The 21,501-nt window shown below is 38.5% G+C and overlaps 2 protein-coding genes across 3 annotated transcripts in view; both read left to right on the forward strand.

The window, feature by feature from the left end:
- gemin8 (gem (nuclear organelle) associated protein 8) overlaps window positions 1-20,728 on the forward strand; it is a 200,646-nt gene extending 179,918 nt beyond the window's left edge. Inside the window, exon 2 of the transcript XR_011341816.1 lies at window positions 20,642-20,728. The gene's annotated coding sequence lies outside the window, so the exon portion shown is untranslated. The remainder of the gene's footprint in view (window positions 1-20,641) is intronic.
- Window positions 20,727-21,501, forward strand: part of LOC138738849 (proteolipid protein DM gamma) — a 157,933-nt gene continuing 157,158 nt past the window's right edge. Inside the window, exon 1 of one of the 2 annotated variants that reach the window (XM_069889948.1) lies at window positions 20,727-20,817. Coding sequence is in view for 1 of the 2 variants with exons in the window: in XM_069889950.1 (XP_069746051.1) it covers window positions 20,814-20,817 (4 nt within the window). In the remaining variant the exon portion in view is untranslated. The remainder of the gene's footprint in view (window positions 20,818-21,501) is intronic. The other variant, XM_069889950.1, reaches the window with a different exon arrangement.

Raw genomic sequence — 21,501 nt, forward strand, 5'->3', positions numbered from 1 at the left:
TGCCAGGGTTTCTGGTGTCATACCAAACCTCTGCAAACTTCTGAGGAAGTAGAGGCAGTGATGTGCTTTCTTCCGAGATAGTGACTCCCAAGAAACTAAACTTGCTCACCTTCTCCACCTCTGATTCCCCAAAGATCACTGGATTGTATACCTCAGGCTTCCCTTTTCTGAAGTCAATTATCAGCTTCTTAATTTTGGCAACATTGAGTGCAAGGTTGTCATTGGTGCACCATTCAGTCAAATTTTCACTCTCCATTCTGTATGCTGACTTATCCCCTTCATTTATGCCACCCACTACCGTGGTGTCATTGGCAAATTTGTAGGGGATGTTATTGTCATACCGAGCTACACAGTCGTAGGCGTAAAGTGATTAGAGCAGCGGGTGATGGAGATTGTGGAGGAGAAGGTCTTCACTGATTGTAAACTGGTGGTGAGGAAATCCATGGTCCAATTACACAGTGGTGTGTTAACTCCCAGGTCTTGGAGTTTGCTGATTAGTTTTGAGGGGATGGTAGTAATTAAATGCCGAACTTTAGTCGGTAAAGATTATCGTTATTAGGGTTTTGTGCTTAGCCCACCATTGTTTACACTGATAAATCTCATGACTGCACTGTCAGAACCAGAACCAGTTCAAACAGAATCATCACCAAATACTGCAACAGTAGTTGGCTTCAACAATGAGTCACCCTATAGACAGGAGGTTGCGAGGCTCATCGAATGGTGTGAGATAATTGAAGACTTCAGCAGGATGAAGGTCAACCATTGACCAACACACTTTCTCATTATGTGCAGCAGGCCTACACTTCCTAAGGAGCTTGAGGATGACAAGGCTACCAGCCTCCATCTTGACAAAGTCTTACTGGAGCTCAATAGAGAGTGTCTGGTTGCAACATTGTCAGATACGGTAGCTGCATTCACCAAGAGCCTAGCTTAAATTGGGGTCAAAGAATAATTGATAATCTCTGCCATCCATCACACTGTATCTTTGACTTACTACCAGGTGCATCCTGAAGGCTGTGAGATTGATGCATGGTATCCTGTAACCTTGAGTCTTCTATAAATGGAATGGAGTAAATTATTGCAGAATATTTTTCCTTTTTATTTTATATGATTTTTTATGAATGTTTGTGATTATTACATGACTTGTAAGAAATGTATTATTTGTGTATATGTATGCACTGTGGACAAAAGAAATGCTGTTTTGTCAGGATGCACATGGATATAATAATTGGATAAAAAATTGAACGAATTTGAATTGAATAGATATAAGAGCAAAAGGATTTAGAGATTCAAATGCTAACATTTGAAAGCAGCATTGTCGATAATCTTGGGATTTAAAATGTCAACAAAGTGCAAGAATTTATTTCTAGCATATTGAATTCAGAAGTGACAATGTTATGATTAGTACACAAAACTTTGGACAGGCTGATTTGCTTTACCATGTGTCTGTTGAAATTAATCATAAACAGAATGAATGTTCTTACAAATAATATCCTCAACAGCTCAACAGAATGCTGTATTGTGGGCCTCACTGTTCAGAAATTGTCACATTTCCCACATGACTGAGGTCAGAAGAAGCACAATGCAATTTAAAGGCTTTTGTTCATCTATATTATTACATTTAAACAAGAGAAACCATAGAAGAAGATTAATCCATTTGGTGCACTATTGTGACATTTACAAGGCTAGACACTATATTTTCTAGTAAAAACACAATGCTGGGAAAACTCGGCAGATCACATAACAAAGTTTATATAGCAAAAATGAAGGTATAAAACCAATGTTTTAGGCCTAAGCCGTTCAAGGTAACTTGATGAAGGGCTTAGGTCTGAAACATTGGTTATGTATCTTCATCCTTGCTATATAAAGATTGCTATGTGATCTGTTGAGTTTGCTACCCCTTCACCATCAGGCTCCCCAACAACAAACTCAATTAGGGGCTCATTACATTTCCATTTTATTGTTTTCTTTTATTCTCTTTGTATTGGACAATCAGTTTGCTTACATTTGATATCTATGTACAGTTCTTTATTTGTTTACATGTGTATATTGTGTACAGTTTTTTTTTGCATTACCAATAAGTGGTAATGCTGCCTTGCCTTCAGGAAAAAACAATCTCAGGGTTTATGTGATGTCATGTATGTACTCTGACAATAAATCTGAAATCTAAAGCATGTTTTGTGACCAGTTAAGTTTCTCCAGCATTGTGTTTTTACTTCAGTCATAATGTCTGCAGACTTTGTGTTTTATACTATATTTTCTAGTTCTAAGGGGTTAATCTTAAGAATAAGATGAGTAGAAATTTATTGGAGTTATGACTTTTTAGAATTGTCTCCTTCAGAATGGGGGTGGGCAAATGGGCAGCAACTGAAGGAGTTGAGGGGATAGCAGATGCTTTGGCAAGGAAGTTTGAAAGGAATGGTCACAGTGAGACTGATAGTCTGAAATGTGTTTATGACTCAGATGCAAGCGGTTGGGTTAACAACTTTGCAGATGACATAAAGATTCCTGGAGTTGTGGACAGTGTAGAGGGCTATGAAAAAATACAACAGGACATAGATCACTTGCAGATGTGGGCAGAGAAATGGCAGATGGAGTTTAATCTGAACAAGTATGAGATGTTGCACTTTAGGAGGTCAAATATAAGGGGAATGTATACACTTAATGACAGGACTCATAAAAGTATTGATGTTCAATGGGTCCAGTCCTATAGCTCATTGAAAGTGGCCACTCAAGTAAACAAGGCATTTGGTATGCTTGCCTTCATTGAGTGTGACAATGAGTTCAAAAGAAGTCATGTTGCAGCTGTATAAAATCTTAGTTAGACTACACATGGCATACCGTGTGCAATTCTGGTGGTCTCATTACAGGACTGGTATGGAGGTTTTAGAAAGGGTATGGAAGAGATTTTCCAGGATGTTACCAATTTTAGAGGATATGAGTAATGGAAGAGGTTGGACATACTTGGAGTTTTTTCTTTGAAGTGTTGGAAGTTGAGGACAGACCAGACTAAAATTTAAAATATTATTTGAGGCTCTCATAGGGTGGATAGTTAGAATATTTTTCCAAAGGTAAAAGCATTGCATACTAGAGGTCATGTGATTAAGGCAGTAGGGGGTGAGTGTCAGGACAAAATTTTAGGCAGATGCTTAAAACAGATAGAAGCAGATGGTAGTAGAGCCATAGAACATTCCAGCAAGAAAACTGGCCCTTCTAGTCTGTGCTGAACTATTTTTATGCTGAGTCCCACTCTCCTGCACCTAGTCTATATCCCTCCATACCTCTCTCATCCATGTACCTGTCAGATTTCTCTTAAATATTAAAATTCAACCGAGAGGAGTCACATGATGGAGTAGTGGCCAGTCGGGAAGAACCAGCCCTCTCCAGAGAAAAGGATAAAAGTTGGGAAGAAACAAAGTTCAACAAATAAAAAGTAGAAGAAAAAAATAGGATAAAATAGCCAAGAAGATGGCGCCAAAAAAAGAAAAAGCCAGAGCAACAGATAAAGAAGAAGAGAGAAAAATACCAGAAAAGAAAGAAGTTGGCCTTACCTGTACACGGGAGCAGGGAGCTCACGGGAAGAAGATCACCTGCCCTCCTGAGGCTGGTAAGTCTCCCTAGCGGCAGACTGCAAAAATGGCTCACCGAGCCCAATAAAGAGACGCAACTGCACATGCATGACTCCTCGCGCATGCGCAGCGTGCACATAAGAGAAGATGCCGACGGGAGTGGGGCCCAGTGTCGGGGCGCTCAGCAATGGGACGCCTAGCGACGGGATGCCCAGTGACGGGCCGCCCAGCAGCGGGACGACCAGAAATGGGATGCCCAGCAGCGGGACATGACTGACTTAATTGAAAGAGCTGAAGAAGAAACAATGAGGAAAGAAGAGACACAGAGAAGAGGGGGAGAAGACACAGAAAAGGAAGAAGATCAAGACCTACACAGGAAGGAAGAAGGTAAATAAGATAAACAGACTAGACAAAGACATTTTTGAAGACCATTTTAGGGCATTAAAAGAGATGCTAACAATTGAATTTAATGCAATTAAAAAGAAAATGGAAAAAGCAGAAGATAAAATTCAGAGTACAGCTGGCCATTGCAGAGATAGGAAAAGAGTAGAAGATGTGGAAGAATGAGAGACAGCTGTAGAAATGGAAATAAATAATAGTGAGTGTGAAGGAAGGTGAAGAAGGGACAAACATGAAGGAATTTATAAAAAGATGGATTCCGAAGGTTTTGGGAGCGACAGAATTACAAGAGGGAATAGAAATAGAAAGAACTGGTACCAAAGCCACAACTACACCAAAAGCTGCAATCCATATTAATAAAACTATTAAGATTCACAACAAGAGAGGGCACATTAGAGCAGGCAAAAAACAAATTAAAAGAAAATAAACAGCCATTGGAATATAAGGGTCAAAATATATTTTTTTACCCGGACATTAGTTTTGAACTTTTAAAGAAGGGGAAGGAGTTTAATACAGCAAAAACGACATTGTGGAAGAAAGGCTACAACTTTGTGCTGCAACACCCAGCAGTAATTAAGGTATTCATCCCTGGGGAATAGAATAAACTAATCTTGGATCCAAAGGAAGCCCAAGGATTCGCAGGAAGATTACCAGACAGGAAACGAGATGAGGAGGGGTATTAAAAAGGACTGACAAGAAAATGTTTAAAAATAAGTAGTTAAAAAAAAGACAATGTAAATACAGAGGTTTAAAGTTGAAAAAGAGAAGGGAAAGGGAGGTAAAAAAGAGCTTTGTTATATGTATAGAAATTGAATAGTGTTTCTCTGGGGGTGCTGGGGAGGGGGGGAAAACCGTCAATACAAAATCGGTTGACGCTTGCGATTATTATCACAAACCAAGTGGAAGGGGGAGTTGTGGTTGTCCAGCAAGGACAACCCAAAATAGGGGGGGGGGGGGAGGGATTAATGTCATTTTGGTTAAAAATGTATTGGTTAAAAGTATAAAAGTCCGCAAGCATCGAATCCACGCTGCTGAAGACCCAACTGCGCTTGGTGTGTCACGTCTCCAGAATGGAGGACCATCGCCTTCCCAAGATCGTGTTATATGGCGAGCTCTCCACTGGCCACCGAGACAGATGTGCACCAAAGAAGAGGTACAAGGACTGCTTAAAGAAATCTCTTGGTGCCTGCCACATTGACCACTGCCAGTGGGCTGATATCGCCTCCAACTGTGCATCTTGGCGCCTCACAGTTCAGCGGGCTGCAACCTCCTTTGAAGAAGACCACAGAGCCCACCTCACTGACAAAAGACAAAGGAGAAAAACCCAACACCCAACCCCAACCAACCAATTTTACCTTGCAACCGCTGCAACCATGTCTGCCTGTCCCGCATCGGACTTGTCAGTCACCAACGAGCCTGCAGCAGACGTGGACATACCCCTCCATAAATCTTCATCTGCGAAGCCAAGCCAAAGAAGAAGAAGATATTTTGTGTCATTTGTAGTGGAGGTTTTAGGGGTATTTTGTGTTCTAATCGTGTTGTCGTGCACTGAGAAAAGCAAGGAAATTTTAAAGAATAATAATGGAAGAAAGGAGATGGGGTGCCAAGGAGGTGAGAGAGAAGTGAAAACAAAGGTATAAGATGGCTACGCTGAATTATATGACCATAAACATTAATGGAATACAGAACCAAATTAAAAGGAAAAGGCTACTAACACTACTCAAAAAGGACAGAATAGATATAGCATTTGTGCAGGAAACGCATGTAACTGAGGCAGAGCATAGCAAATTGAAGAGAGACTGGGTTGGTCATGTAGTGGCATCATCATATAGTTCAAAAGCTAGGGGAGTAGCTATACAAGTCAATAAGTGCCAGATATACTCAGAATTTTGGAATATGCTTAATATTTATGCACCTAATGAAGAAGATCAAGAGTTTATAAGAACATCTTTCTAAAGATAGCAAACACGCAGGGAAACATTCTGATGGGGGGGATTTTAACTTCAACTTGTATCCAGTGTTGGATAAAACCAGAAAGACAATAAACAAAAAGAATAAAGTAGCCAAATTCACACTTAAATTAATGCAAGAAATGAAACTAATTGATATATGGAGGAAGCAACATCCAAAAGAAAGAGAATATTCATATTACTTGAGTAGGCACAAGACATACTCAAGGATAGATATGTTCTTGTTGTCAGCCCAGACCCAAGGAAGAGTCAGAAAAATTGAATACAAAGCTAGACTACTTTCCGATCATTCGCCCCTGCTATTAACGATAGAGCTAGAAGATATCCCACCAAAAACGAATAGATGGAAGTTAAACCCCATACTGCTAAAAATACAGGACTTTAGGGAATATATTGAATGCAAAATTAAAATATCTTTTGAGATAAACAAAGAGTCTGTAAAAGATAAGTTCATACTATGGGATGCAATGAAGGCCTTCATTAGAGGACAGACAATCTATGTAACCAAGATTTAAAAAGAATATAACCGGGAAGTAGAGTAGTTGAAAAGAGAGATAGCAATTACAGAAAAAAAATTAGTAAAAAGGGAAGATATGGAGAAAAAGAGAGAATTGGCAGATAAAATAATAAAGTACGAAATATTACAAACATATAAAGTGGAGAAGAACATAATGAAAACAAAACAAAGATATTACGAATTGGGAGAAAAACTCATAAAATATTGGCGTGGCAACTTAAAACAGAACAAGCTAAAAGAAATATATTGGCAACAAGCAAAACTGATAAACAGATCACATACAACCCAATAGAGATCAATGAAACTTTTCAGGAATTTTACAAACTGTGCCAAACCAAAAATGCAGAAAAGAACGATAAAATAGACAAATTTTTAGCTAAAATCGAATTACCACAACTGCAAGTAGAGGACCAAAACAAACTGACAAAGCCTTTTGAAATGGATAAAGTACAGGATATATTAAGGGAACTACCAAACAATAAAACACCAGGTGAGGATGGATTTCCAATGGAATTTTATAAAGCATTTAAAGATTTATTAATCCTGCCCCTCCTTGAAGTAATGAAGCAGGTGGAAGAGACTCAAAATTTACCAGAATCATGTAAGACAGCAATGTAATTACAGTAATACCAAAACAGGGAAGGACTCATTAACACCAGCGTCATACAGACCAATATCCTTACTAAATGCAGATTATAAGATAATAGCAAAACTATTAGCAAACAGGTTGACTGACTGTGTACCAAAATTGGTAAAGCAGGACCAAACTGGATTTGTCAAGAAAAGATGAGCAGCAGACAATATTTGTAAACTTGTTAATTTAATTCATGCAGCACAAATGAATAAAAGGCCAATAGAGGCACTTACACTAGACCAGGGATCAGCAACCTTCACCATTAAAAGAGTCATTTGGGCCTGTTTCCCACCAAATAAAACCCATCTGGAGCCGCAGTTTGATCCCTAAAATGAAGAAAACACTGCATATATAGTTTCATTACACTCACGCTATGCATATAAGAATTATAATTTGTTACATTTATGAAATAAAGGAACTGCAAACAGAAAACAACTGACATTTTATTTCCGTTTGTAACAAAGCAAATCAACAAATTCTTTTGAACTCTTAAAAAAAAAAGACCCTGGCATCTATAAGTTTTAAATAAAATACACAATGCGGGCCTGTTTGTGTCCATCACTTATTTGTGGAATTTTTTTAAAAAGAAATATTTGCTTTAATTAAAAAGAGCAAACAAAAAAATGCTAGATTGTATTTTATTCTGAAGGTTGCCGTCATCTGTTGATTTCCTCAGTTGTGTAACAACAGCCAACCTAAATATAAAACACAACTACATCAGTTCACGGTCCAATATAAAAATATATATTTGCAAAATAATAACTCATTAAATGATTAGTCTTTCACCTGGTTAATGTGACTTCTGCTCCTGAACCTCACTACACAGCTGATCAATATCAGGGCTGTAAGACGTCACTTTGATCTTCACGCAGGATTGCATGCTGCCATCCGTGAGGCGCAAGTGATGTTTGCTTTCTATGTAGTTCATGCTGGAGAAAACCTGCTCACTTAAGTATGTAGATCCAAAGATCGACAAGACTCCGAATGCATATTTTTTCATGTTCATATAAGTGTTGGGAATTGAATTCTGTTTCGAACATGTTTGTCCAGTTTGGGGAGGTTTACAATTTCACTCCATTTGTGCTTCTGAACAAGAATGACCTTCTGATGAGCAACATCTTCAAGATCAGCTGTCAAGCTTCTGAACGTAGACACTCATAAGTGTTTATATCGGCCAGTTCGATCTCAAGATCAGGTTGACTTACATCTGTAAATGCAGTCATATTCAACTGGGATACATCGATGTTTAGGGGAGAGACAGGGAAGGACATTCTCAAAGAGGGGAAGTGAGACAGCGTACCTCTCTGTACATCTCTAGCAAACACTGTCATCTTGTGCTCAAAAACCAAAACCTCCTCCAGCATCTGCAGGGCTGTGCCTCCTTTCCCCTGAAGATTTTTGTTCAGTATGTTAAGGTGCACTGTCATATCCACCATGAAGTGTAGCTTTTCCAGCCAATCTGGCTGTTTTAGCTCCAGGAAGATGAGACCTTTACGTTCCAGGAAGTTTTTTACAAGCTCCAGACACGCAGCAAACCGTTTCACCACCTCCCCTTTGGACAGTCACTGGACTTTGTTGTACAGCAGATCAGAATATGTGCTTTCAACTTCTTCCATTAATGAACTGAACTGGCAGTGGTTTAATCCTTTTGCCATTATTTTGTTCCCTATCTGTATGACAAGATTCATCACTTTTGTGCATTCCAGAGGAAACGTTTGAGCGCACAATGCCTCTTGATGCAGAATGCAGTGAAACGTCAGTAGTTTTCTATCTAGCGACTTCTGAAGTTGTCACAAACCCTTGTCATACTCGGTGCCCCATTGGTAGCCACTGGCACCAAGTGGGTGGTGTTTATTTCTTTGGTCTTTAAACAATCTAACACAGCCTCACAGATGTCCTCCCCCTGTGTTTGGCCTTTAAGTGGTATCAACTCAACGATTTCTTCCTGTGGCCCAACAGAGTTCACATATCTGCATAATAGCGCTATTTGCTGAATATCACTTACATCTTTTGATTCGTCACAGTGATTGAGTACACTGGAGCCAAATTAATGTCCCTAATTAGTTGACTGGTGATATTTGATATGATCCTGTCCTTGACAGTCTTTGCAGAGAGTGGCATATCTCTGATTTTCTGAACAATTTCACTCTTGTTTTTGAAATCCAAGAATAGATGTTCAGATATCTTGATAAACGATTCTTCGATATATTCCCCATCTGTGAACGGCTTCCTGTGCCTGGCTATCTCTCGAGCTGCCACAAAACTACCAGAAGTACTTGAATTTGTAGATTTCATCCTTTTCTTCAAAGTATTTTTACTCAGATCAGCTTTTTGCAGCAGTTCTGAAACTGCACTTTTTATTACATCTTCAGATGGGTATTTTTCAGCAAAAGCTGTGTGTTTATTCTGGAAATGTCTTTCAATATTTGATTTTTTGTTGTTTGCTAATTTCTTGCCACATATTAAGCATACAGGTAAACCAACTTTGTCAGCAGTGCAAGCAAATGAATCTGTCCATGAAGCATTAAATGTTCTATTTTCATCAGAAACTTTTCTTTTTTTGGATTTATCCATGGCTAGCTTACCAGGGGTCAGAAGTTCAAAATAAGTCACTTGCTGGGCGGAAACAGGTAACACATACAGTAGTATCAACCACTACAGTGCTGTGACACAAATCTTGATCGACTCAACATTACAAGTAATGTTACAAGATCACCTTAATCTCCAAAATAATAATTGATAAAACTAAGTAAATAAAAAAATAATTTAAATAAAATAGCCATTTACTGTATTCACATTATTTTTTCAAAGCCACAGGGAGCCACAGCTGAGGGAAGAAAGAGCTACAAGTTGCAGACTCCTGCACTTGATGCAGAAAAAGCCTCTTTCAGGGTAGAGTGGAATTATTTGTTCAAAGTGCTACAGAAATTTAAACTCACGGGAAAATATATTAATTGGATTAAGGTATCATATAATGGGCCAGTAGCAAAAGTAATAGTAAATGGATATGTATCGAATCATTTTAAATTGAGCAGATCAACTAGGCAGTGATGCCCATTGTCCACCTCATTGTTCGCCTCGGCAATAGAACCATTGGCAGAGCTGATAAGAAAGGAAAATAAAATGAAAGGAATAAAAATAATGGAGAAAAAATACAAAATCAGCCTATTTGTGAACGACATCATAATATATTTAACAGAACCAGAAACTGAAGGAGAATGGAGAAATATCTGGGTACAAGGTTATTAACACAAATAAAAGCGAAGCGATACCAATGAGTAATATGGATTACACAGAACTCAAAAAGGAATCTCTGTTTAAATGGCAATCACAAGCGATATGATACCTCGGTATCAGGAAAGACAATAACCTAAATAATTTGTACAAATTAAATTATCAACCATTAAAAGGGAAAATACATGAAGATTTAGAGAATTGGGAAGAGTTGCTGTTAATGTTGATAGGGAAGGTGAACTGCATTAAAATAAAGTATTTCCACAGGTACAATACTTATTTCAAACATTACCAATTCCCTTGACAGAGAAATTCTTTGTCGGACTAAGGAGAATAACAAGGAAGTTCTTATGGAAGGGGAAAAAATCGAGAGTAGTGCTGGATAAACTAACAGAGATACAAGCAAGGAGGGTAACAGTTACCAAACTTTAAAAACTATTACAGAGCAGCACAGCTAGATATTTATCAGATTTTTATCAGATGGAAGAAAAACCGGATTGGACTAGGATAGAACTAGATAAATTAGGAGAAAAGGTACTGGAGCATAAACTTTATAAATGGGTTGACAAGCTGGTGCAATAATTCACCAGTACTGTATCACATACTTAAAATATGGAAGAGAATACATGTGGAATAAAAAAAGATAAATTATCAAATACCAAAAATGCTATTGACACAAAACCCACTAATCCCTTTTGCAATGGATAACTTATTTTTTAGAGAATGGGAATAAAGGAATAAAGAGAATAAAAAATTGCTTTTTGGGAAATAATTTATTAACATTTGAACAATTGAAAGACAAATACGGAATAACACATGGTAAAATATTTGCATATTACCAGTTGAAAGCTTATTTAAAGGACAAGTTGGGAAACAGTTTGAGATGACCAGAAGTAAGCAGCCATGAATATCTAGTTACAGATACAATGATAATAAAAACATTTATAACAAACATTAGGGTTTGTTATAACATAATGCAAAGAAGTGGACGAAACAAGGTATAAACCTAAGCAAAGCTTGGAAAAAGATTTAAACAGAGATGAAAAATGAAACATGGGAAGAACTATGTATAGGAACTATGAGGAATACAATAAATACAAGATTATGCATGTAATAATATAACTGGTTACACAGACTATATATCACCCCTCAGAAATTAAAAGAGTGGGACCTAACAATATTGGATAGATGCTTTCACTGTAAACAAGAAATTGGAACAAGACACGCAATTTGGGCATATACAAAAGTGAAAACTTTCTGGGAAGAACTAAGTCAGATATTAAGCAAAATTACAAAGAACAACATACCAAAACAAACCAGAAATGTTTCTGTTGAATAATATAAAAGGCAAAGAACTATGTCTCAAATTAGATAGAGCCCAAAAAAGATTTATTATGATAGCCCTAGCAGTAGCCAAAAAAATGCATAATGACAACCTGGAAAATGGAAGAGAGCCTGAGAATACAACAATGGTATATAGAAATGAATAAGTGTATTTGATTAGAAAAAAAATTACGTATAACCTAAAAGACAAATATACATTGTTCAAACCAATTTGGGAACCATATATGAAATATGACAGAAAATGCTGACTTTGGACCTCCATCTGCTGAAGTGACAAGAAGATAAACATGATTAGACTTAAATATGTAAAAGTGGACGACACGACTTTTCTTTGTTTTTTCTGAGTGGATTTTGTTTTTTTGTATTGTGTATGTTTAATATTTATTGGTTTTTGAGGAGAGTGGGAAGGGAGGGGAGGGAGGAGAAAAAAGGAAAAAATGTCACTGTGTATATTTAATGAAGAACATTTGTATATATTATTGATATGGTTCATAGTGCAATAAATAAAAAGTTACCAAAAAAATGTTAAAATTCAACCCCATTCACCGCTTCAGCTGGCAGCTCGTTCCATACTCCCACCAGTCTCTGTGGGAAGAAACTCCCCCTAATGTTCCCCCTAAGCCTCCCTTTTCACTCTTAACCCACATCCTCAGGTTCACCTAATCCTCACTTGCAATTACTCTATGTATACCTAACATAATTTTGTGTACCTCTCAAATCTTCCTTCATTCTCCTAAGCTCCAGGAAAATAAAGTTAAACCTGTTTAATTTTTCCCTGTGATTCAGTTCCTCAAGTCCTAGGCAATATCCTAGTAAAATCTTCTCTGTGCCCTTTCAATTTTATTGATGTATATATATCCTGTAGTTAGATAACCGAAAGTGCAAACAATTCTCCAAATTTGTCCTCACTAATGTCTTATAAACATTACCATAACATCTCAACCCCAATACTCTGTACTTTGATTTATGAAGGCTAATGTGCCAAAATCTTTATTTTTGACCCTATCTACCTGAGAAACCACTTTCAGGGAATTCCTAGATCCTTTTGTTCATCAGTGTCCCACTGTTTACGATGCATGATCTAGCTTGGTTTCTCCTTCCAAAATGCAACACCTCACACTTTTTGCATTCCATTTTCCCAGCTGGTCCATATCCTTCTGCAAGCTTTGAAAGCCTTCTTCGCTGTCCACTCTTCCTCCAATCCTTGTGTCATCTGCAAACTTGCTGATCCATTTTACCACATTATCATCTAGATCGTTGATATAGATGACAAATACCAATGGACCCAGCACATATCCTTTTTTTTAATTTTTTTATTTTTCACACTATTAACCATATTGACCAAAATACACATAAACATTTCCCTCTTGAATATACACAGTGTCATTTTCTCCCCTTTTCCCCCCTCCTTTACCTCCCTCCTTCACTCCCCCCTCCTCACCCACTCAACATTCAACATATATGATACATTAAACTCATTAAACAATGTCCTCAAACAATGAAAATAAACAAGAAAATTGTGTCATCTACTTTTACATACTGGGTCAGTTCATTTCGTCTTCTCATTCTGTCATTTTAGGTGGTGGAGGTCCGCGGTAGGACTTCTCTGTTGTGTTCCATGTACGGTTCTCAAATTTGTTTGAATACTGTGATGTTATTTCTTAAATTATATTTTATTTTTTCCAATGGAATACATTTATTCATTTCTATGTACCATTGCAGTATTATCAGGCTATCTTCTAATTTCCAGGTTGACATAATACATTTTTTTGCTACAGCTAAGGCTATCATAATAAATCTTTTTTGTGCTCCATCCAAATCAAGTCCAAGTTCTTTACTTCTTATATTACTTAGAAGAAAGATCTCTGGATTTTTTGGTATGTTGCTTTTTGTGATTTTATTTAATACCTGATTTAGATCTTCCCATAACTTTTCCACTTTCTTACATGCCCAAATTGCATGTACTGTTGTTCCCGTTTCCTTCTTACAGCGAAAACATCTATCTGATACTGTTGGGTCCCATTTATTTAACTTTTGGGGCATGGTGTATAGCCTGTGTAACCAATTATATTGTATCATACGTAACCTCATGTTTATTGTATTTCTCATAGTTCTGGAGCATAGCTTTTCCCATGTTTCATTCTTTATCTTTATGTTTAGATCTTGTTCCCACTTTTGTTTGGGTTTACAGCTTATTTCCTCGCTCTCTTTCTCTTGCAGTTTGATGTACATGTTTGTTATAAATCTTTTAATTATCATTGTGTCTGTAATCACATATTCAAAATTGCTTCCTTCTGGTAACCTCAGCCTGCTTCCCAATTTGTCCAAGTAGGTTTTCAGTTGGTGGTATGCAAACATGGGAATTCACCAGTACTGCACCACCTGCTCAACATTTGGAAGAAGATTCACGTAGAAAGGAAAAAACAAATTATCAACTACCAAAATTAATTTAATCCCCTTCACAATAGATAACCTTTCCTTTAGAGAATGGAAGAGAAAAGGGATCAAAAGAATAGAAAATTGTTTTTTGGGAAATAAATTATTATCTTTTGAACAAATTAAGTGCAAATATGGTATGACCCAGCACCCATCCTTGAGGCACACCAGTCAGAAAAGTAATCATTCATTACCATTCTTTGGCTTTTCTCAAAGTCAATGTTTACCACCTCTCCATGATACCGAGAGACTGAACCTTCCTGACTAACCTCCCACGGGGGACTTTGTCAAAGGCCTTACTAAAGTCCATGTAGACAACATCCACAGCCTTTCCTTCATCAACTTCTTTGCAAATCTCCTCAAAAAACTAAGTTACAGTAAACACGACCTACCCTGCTCAAAGCCATTTTGACTATCTCTAATCTGTCCCTGACTATCCAAATATTAATCTATTTCCTCTCTTCAAAAGGAAAGCATTGAACAGCATTGAAAAGGTTTCTAAATAGACTCAAGAATATGAAGAGGATGGAGGGATATTTATCATATAGAAGCAAGAGAGCTTTAGTTTGATTTGGACTTCATGTTTGGTACAAATATGTGGGTCAAAAGGTCTGTTACTGTTCTATGTTCTATAGACTCACTAACTTGCACAGTTCAAATGTAAAGTTCGCATACATTGTCTTTGTTACATTCATCTTTAATTCCCTGATTTATACCCTAATCTATATTACAATAGCTATTTGAGGGCTAGTAGTTTTCTTGCTGTTTCTTAGCTCCACCCAAGCTCATTATACTGTATTTTCTTGTCAGAGGTATGATTTTGTCTCTTTCCTGCCTTTTATCCATTTTTTAAAAATCGGACAACTTGGTGTTCCTTTTTGGAAAATTCTGTTCAAAAGTCGATTGTCTATTCTACAAGATAAATATCCTTAAGAACTCTATTTAGTCCCAATTTTGATAACTTTGCAATCACACTCCTGCAAATGGCTCATTGCTTTATACCTCTGTATGTCAACATGTGCCTTTAATTAACTTAACATTACAAATGCTGTTTGTATTCATATAAAGAACCACCAGTTCCCCTGCTTTGACTCTCATTGAGTATACCGTTATGTTTGTTTGCTCAGTCTCTTCCTCACAGATTCTGGTTATTGTTCCCCAATTTGTTTCCTTGAAATTAGACATTGTTCCTAAACTTTATCTTTAAAAATTCTCTTCAGCAGATCACCATCATCATTCCCCCCTTCTCTTCACCACCCCCCCCCCCCACCTCCTTCTCCCAAGAATTAGTTTAGTGTTAATTACAGTCCTAGTACCAGGACCAACATGATTCGAGTGATGTCTAAACTCAAGGAACAGTTTCATTTTCCCGAGATGCAGTGAAACTCATTTCTCCTGTACCAGCCTTTGAACCACACTTTCAATAGAAGTAAAAGAGATAGTTTAATGATTTCAAAGAGCACAGAAGTATATTTTAAAAATGTTTATGCTAGAATTATGAAATAAAAACAAAATTCTGAAAATACTCATTAGGTCAGTCAGCAACTATGGAGAGATGCAATGTCATTGATCTGAGGCATTGCATTTGTTTTTCTCTTTCACAGACCTTTGGAATATTTCTAGTATTCCCCATTTTTAATTCTAATTTCCCTAGAGAAGAAGACAGAGCCCAAACTGTTGAGTTGCTCTGGTAAACAGCCAGTGCAAACACATTGGGCCTGTAACTATGTACTGTAGCCATTGTAATGCTGTGAGTATTGAATGTTCAGCAACTTCCAGGCTGGGATAATTTTTTGGACTGCAGGGGGATCAAGGGTAATGGAAAATAGGCAGGAAACGAGCTGAGGCCAACAACCAGATCTGTCACATTTTTATTGTAAAGCAAAGCATGCTCATGGGATGTGTAACCTATTTAATGTTCTATTTCTTATTTTCTTAAATGATCTTTGAAACCGGAAAACAATTATAACATGGTGTCATGTGGGGAAGAGTTTCAGGTTCGGTGGGTACGCAGAGAGGCAAGTCTGGACACAGGGGTGTTGCAATCACACGTAACTTCAATTAACCCATGGGAGACAAACTGGGGAGAATGTTAGACGGTATTCAATTACTATTTCACATAATCAACGATATAGACATTCACCTCAGACCTAGCTTGGACTCCAACAATAATGATACTCAATAAACTCACACACTAGAGTGCACACACATTACAAACACGGACTCTTACACACACCCGGTTCTCTGTACCTGCTTCTTGAAGGTATTGATCTATCACAATACTTTGTGCACACCTTACCTGCTACATTTTCAGCGATGTCCACAGTAGCGACCTGACATGGAGCAATGTCCGGGACTTGAACCACGAGGCAGAGAGAAAGAAACGTGCTATGCATCAATGTTTTATATAGTTCTGATATGGGTATTTAACCAATAATGATCCTAGGTAATTTAAATGAGCCAACACCAAGGTGTGCATTAATGGGTGGCCGGTGTCCAACCTTGATTGACAGGCGATGTGACTTCTGAATAAGTTTCAGACAGGAAGGACAGGTGGCCACCTGCAATACACACATTCCAGTCAGGCGGGGAGGACATGTTTCCTCCACACAACATTCCACCCCTCAGAAGTCACATTACTCTGCAATCACTATGAAGACAATCAATAACTATGTACATATTATAACTATATAAAAAAAAAGAAAAAAGAACAAAAAGATGTGTCTGGCAGTGAGTTCTAGAACCCTATTGTGGTGGAAGATGGTACTGCAGCCATGTCTGGGCATGTCCTCACTGGGCTGGGTAGGCTGATCTGCTTTCTGTACCTGTAGCTCCTCCCCATAAGATCCCCTAATAAAGGCTGAGAGCCCTAGTCTCCTCCCTCATACCCGCCTTGGATGTGCCAGCAGCATGTAGAGGCATGCCTGTGTTTTCTGATTAATAAAGCCTTTGACTGCTTGCTTCGTGTCTGTGGGCAGTCATTGATCGAACTACACCTGTCATCAGAAAAAAAAAGTTTCTCTTCATCTCAATCCTTCTCCCTTGTTTTGAACCACCCAATAAAAAATATATACTTCTGTCCGGGCCTCTCATAGTACTATCTTCTTTGGCTTGGCTTCGCGGACGAAGATTTATGGAGGGGGTAAACGTCCACGTCAGCTGCAGGCTCGTTTGTGGCTGACAAGTCCGATGCGGGACAGGCAGACACGGTTGCAACGGTTGCAGGGGAAAATTGCTTGGTTGGGATTGGGTGTTGGGTTTTTCCTCCTTTGTCTTTTGTCAGTGAGGTGGGCTCTGCGGTCTTCTTCAAAGGAGGTTGCTGCCCGCCGAACTGTGCGGCGTCAAGATGCACGGTTTGAGGCGATATCAGCCCACTGGTGGTGGTCAATGTGGCAGGCTCCAAGAGATTTCTTTAGGCAGTCCTTGTACCTCTTCTTTGGTGCACCTCTGTCACGGTGGCCAGTGGAGAGCTCGCCACATTACACGATCTTGGGAAGGCGATGGTCCTCCATTCTGGAGACGTGACCCACCCAGCGCAGCTGGATCTTCAGCAGCGTGGACTCGATGCTGTCGGCCTCTGCCATCTCGAGTACTTCGACGTTAGGGATGAAGGCGCTCCAATGAATGTTGAGGATGGAGCGGAGACAACGCTGGTGGAAGCATTCTAGGCTCCCTTGTTTTGAACCACCCAATAAAAAATATATACTTCTGTCCGGGCCTCTCATAGTACTATACACTTCAATTAAATCTCTCCCAGGCCTCCTCTGTTGCAAAGAAAATAACCATAGTTTATTAAATATTTCTTGATAGCTAAAAATTTCCATTCTTGTCAGCATCCTTGTAAGTCTTCTTGTTCCTTTCTCCAGTGGCATAATATCTTTCCTGTAATGTGAGCAAAATATTATGCAAATCTAAAGATGTGGTTCAATTGTTGTTATTACAGTTTGATCATAATCTCCCTGATCCCCACAGATAACAAAACAAAATCATTGGACATGTTAACCTGCTGCAATTTGAATGGCCCTCTTTTCAGAGTTCCTCTTCTAAACTGATGATTGCAGAGGACATAAATGTCCAACATTCTTGCTTGCATTTAAAATGTCCTTTGGAACATAGTAAAATGTTGTTGTATATTTTTGCTAATGGTTTGGTTTGGCAGTGGAGGAAGGAACATCTGGGTGAGACAGTTAGCATTTGAGGAGGACTCTGTCTGATCATCTATCTTGCTTCTTTGCTATAATGACACGGACAAGGAAAAATCAACTGAAGGCAGAAAATAAAATAACATAAAATAAAGAAAAAAACACTAGATAGGTTCAAATAACGGAGGCCAATTAGAACAAAAGTAAGTGGCTTGGCAGACGAGTGAGGAAGTCTTTAAGTGGTTACAAAGACATGTGGACAGGGTAAAGGAATGTGCAAGACTGGATGAAGATACATTAAATGTGCATGGGTGAGGTAATATATTCTGGGAGAAGAAAAGCACATTGAGAATATGAACTCTAGGAAAATATACAATAGTAATATTTAAGAAGATTTTGGGTAAGTAGACTCATGAAAACACTGAGAACGGAGGGAATGGATAATGTGTAGGCAAAATAGATTTTGTTTACTTTGGCATCATGTTCAGTGGAGATATCATGGGCTGAAAGGCCTGCCTATGCTGTAATGCGCTATGTTCTATAGATAAACTATATCTCTGTTGAATCAAATCTAAATTTCCCAAAAGTATCAGTGCAAGTGGAAGAATCCATATAGAGAAAGGGCCAAGAGTATTTTGTGTTTTCAAGAAGCAATGATAGATTTGTGCCAGATGCAAGTTAAACATAACAACATTAATAAAAGAATCAGGAATAGGCCTCTTGGCCCTCAAGCTAGCTCCACTATTCAATATGATTGTGACTGATCTTCCCCAGCACTCGTCTGCTATACTAGTTCGCCACAGCACCAAGACATGCTTACAGCAAATGTCACTTTAACCAACTCGTGATCACTTGACCAGATGTCTTTTTGCAGCTGAGTATAAACTTTTAACGAATACACAACAGTGAAATGCCTTGTGATAGCAGCAGGTGGGGAGGTAGGGGTGAGGGACATATGCAACAGGGGCTTAGGAACTCCTCCTCCTTCCTCCCTTCCTCTACTGCCTACACATTCACCATATTCAGTGACCATTTCGGGACATCTGTGATTTTTGTCTGTTTAAAATGTTAAACTAAAAATGGTTATATTTAAATTCATCCAGGTGCCCATTCTTGATTTTTCTAATGATGTTATAGAGACTCTTTGAATGGCAGTTTTTATTTGTTTAATTGATTAGTCAGAATTATATCAGCCATAAAAATCAACTTTGATTAGAGATTAGATTGTTCCACTGGACAGTGAAAGCTGCAGAAATCAAGGGTTTATTTTTAAAAATTAGATAAAACAATTACATACCCATTTGAATGATGGTAGGGTGCAAATGGGATTGTGGGAATAACATGAGATTGGTCAAGTAGTAGGTTGACATAGCTGTAATGTACTAAATAGATTTCTCCCGTGTTGGAAACTTTTATAGTTTAACGACTACAAGGTTTGGCTCAAAGTATTTTTGGGTAGCAGGGTAGTTTTTTTGCACCAAATGAATATGGCATAATTCCATAAACCTTCTATCCAGAGACCTGGACAAATGATCTAATAATCTAGAAATAGAAGTACAATTCCCATGGTGACCATTTAATTTTAATTCAGGAAATAAATCTGAAATTTAAAAAAGCTAGCATTTATAAAGGCAGGCAAGAAAACTTCCATCCGGTTGACTAATAATCTTCATGCAGAGGAAGGATAGTTTGCATTATTACCTTGCCTGGTGTCAACATAATCACCGACAAACTATTCTGGTGGAATCCCTCTCAAATAACCTCATAAGATGGGATAATTCAAATGGGGCAATAACCAAAGACGTGTAAAAACTATGAGCTGTAAATGTATCAAATTAATTGTCTTATTTTAGAAAAGTTAGACATAGAAATTTATAATGTAAACTTTGACAACAAAATTATCCAGATTGGTCGAGTAAGATGTTGCATCAATGACAGATTTTCAATGGATTACCAGCACGTATGCAATATCAAAACCACATATGCTTTATAATTGTGTTGGGCAAGTTTCAATTAGCAACACAAAATATTCAATTTTGTCAACTTTTTGGGAACAGTGTGGCCTGGCGGAATGGGTAGAGACTACGGAGTCTGAACGACCTTGGTGGCATCTCTGTAAAACTGATGATCACCAGAATGGCTACCTTAAAGAGCTGAAATTGGCCTTAAGATACAGTAAAGGACATATTTATTCCAAAATAAGGGTTTCCCCCCCATTTTTATCACGAATATAATAGTGGTTGTGTGAGTTTGTCCTGGGTGTTGCTGGGTATCACTGTTATTTGTTGGGGGGGGGTGGTGGGAAAGTATTATGCGGTTACTCTGGTAATGTTCCTCACTCATTTCAAAACTTGGCTGGGCTCTTGCTGATTTTATTTAATCCTTCTTCCCTTCAGTAGGGCGCCTGACGTCAGACAGACTTTCTTTCTCAGCAGTGAGCCTTGAGCTCAAGCAAAGGCACGTCGACCCGGGAGGAGAGCAGCTCAACCCTCAGCACCAGTGAAGAAACACGCAAAAGGAGCGGGACGCTGTCGGAGACCAATTTCGCCTTTCGAAGGTCACAAAATCATGGGTGAGTGTCCAAGACGGGGGCTCTCACACGGACGGACCCCTGCCCCCAGTCCTCTCTCGTTCCACTGCCCTGACGCGCAGAACAGCGCTGAATTTTCGAATCGGGAAACTTGCTCCCCACGCGGAACTGTCAAATTCTGGAACTGGGAATGGAAAGCTCTCCTTTGTTGCAACATGATAGATTATGAATGGCCTTTACCCAGGAATTTGGCTTTAAAATGCGGCCGCAATTGCAATAGGAATGTAATGTAACGTTCTGCGGCGAGCTCCGCTCTGGCTGTTCTTGTGCAGCCAAGCTTCCAAATTGCAATGTGCTCATTCGAAAAGTTTTGCATCTCCAATGCCGATACAATGCGCAGAGAGGGAGCTGGGGGTAGGTGTTCTGCGAAGAAAAGACCACTTGTAGGGTTTGCTCTATCGATTTTAATGATCTCCCGACTGGGGTTTTTATTTAGAAGGGGTGGAAGTATTTCTAGCTGACTGTGATAAATGAATCAAGCAGACTGGAATAAACTTGTCTGATTTGCCTGCGTAAACTCAATTAATTCTTTTACTTCTTAAAGGATCTTTTTTTTAAAAATCGAACTCTGTCAAATTCATTGGACCTTCTCCAGATTGGGGAGTTAACAAAAAAAAAGTTTTCAGGGACCTAAAAGCAACCGTAATTAAAACAAAGTGATGTTTT

Source organism: Narcine bancroftii, chromosome 7, assembly GCF_036971445.1.
Source record: "Narcine bancroftii isolate sNarBan1 chromosome 7, sNarBan1.hap1, whole genome shotgun sequence".
NCBI classification, from domain to species: Eukaryota; Metazoa; Chordata; class Chondrichthyes; order Torpediniformes; family Narcinidae; genus Narcine; species Narcine bancroftii.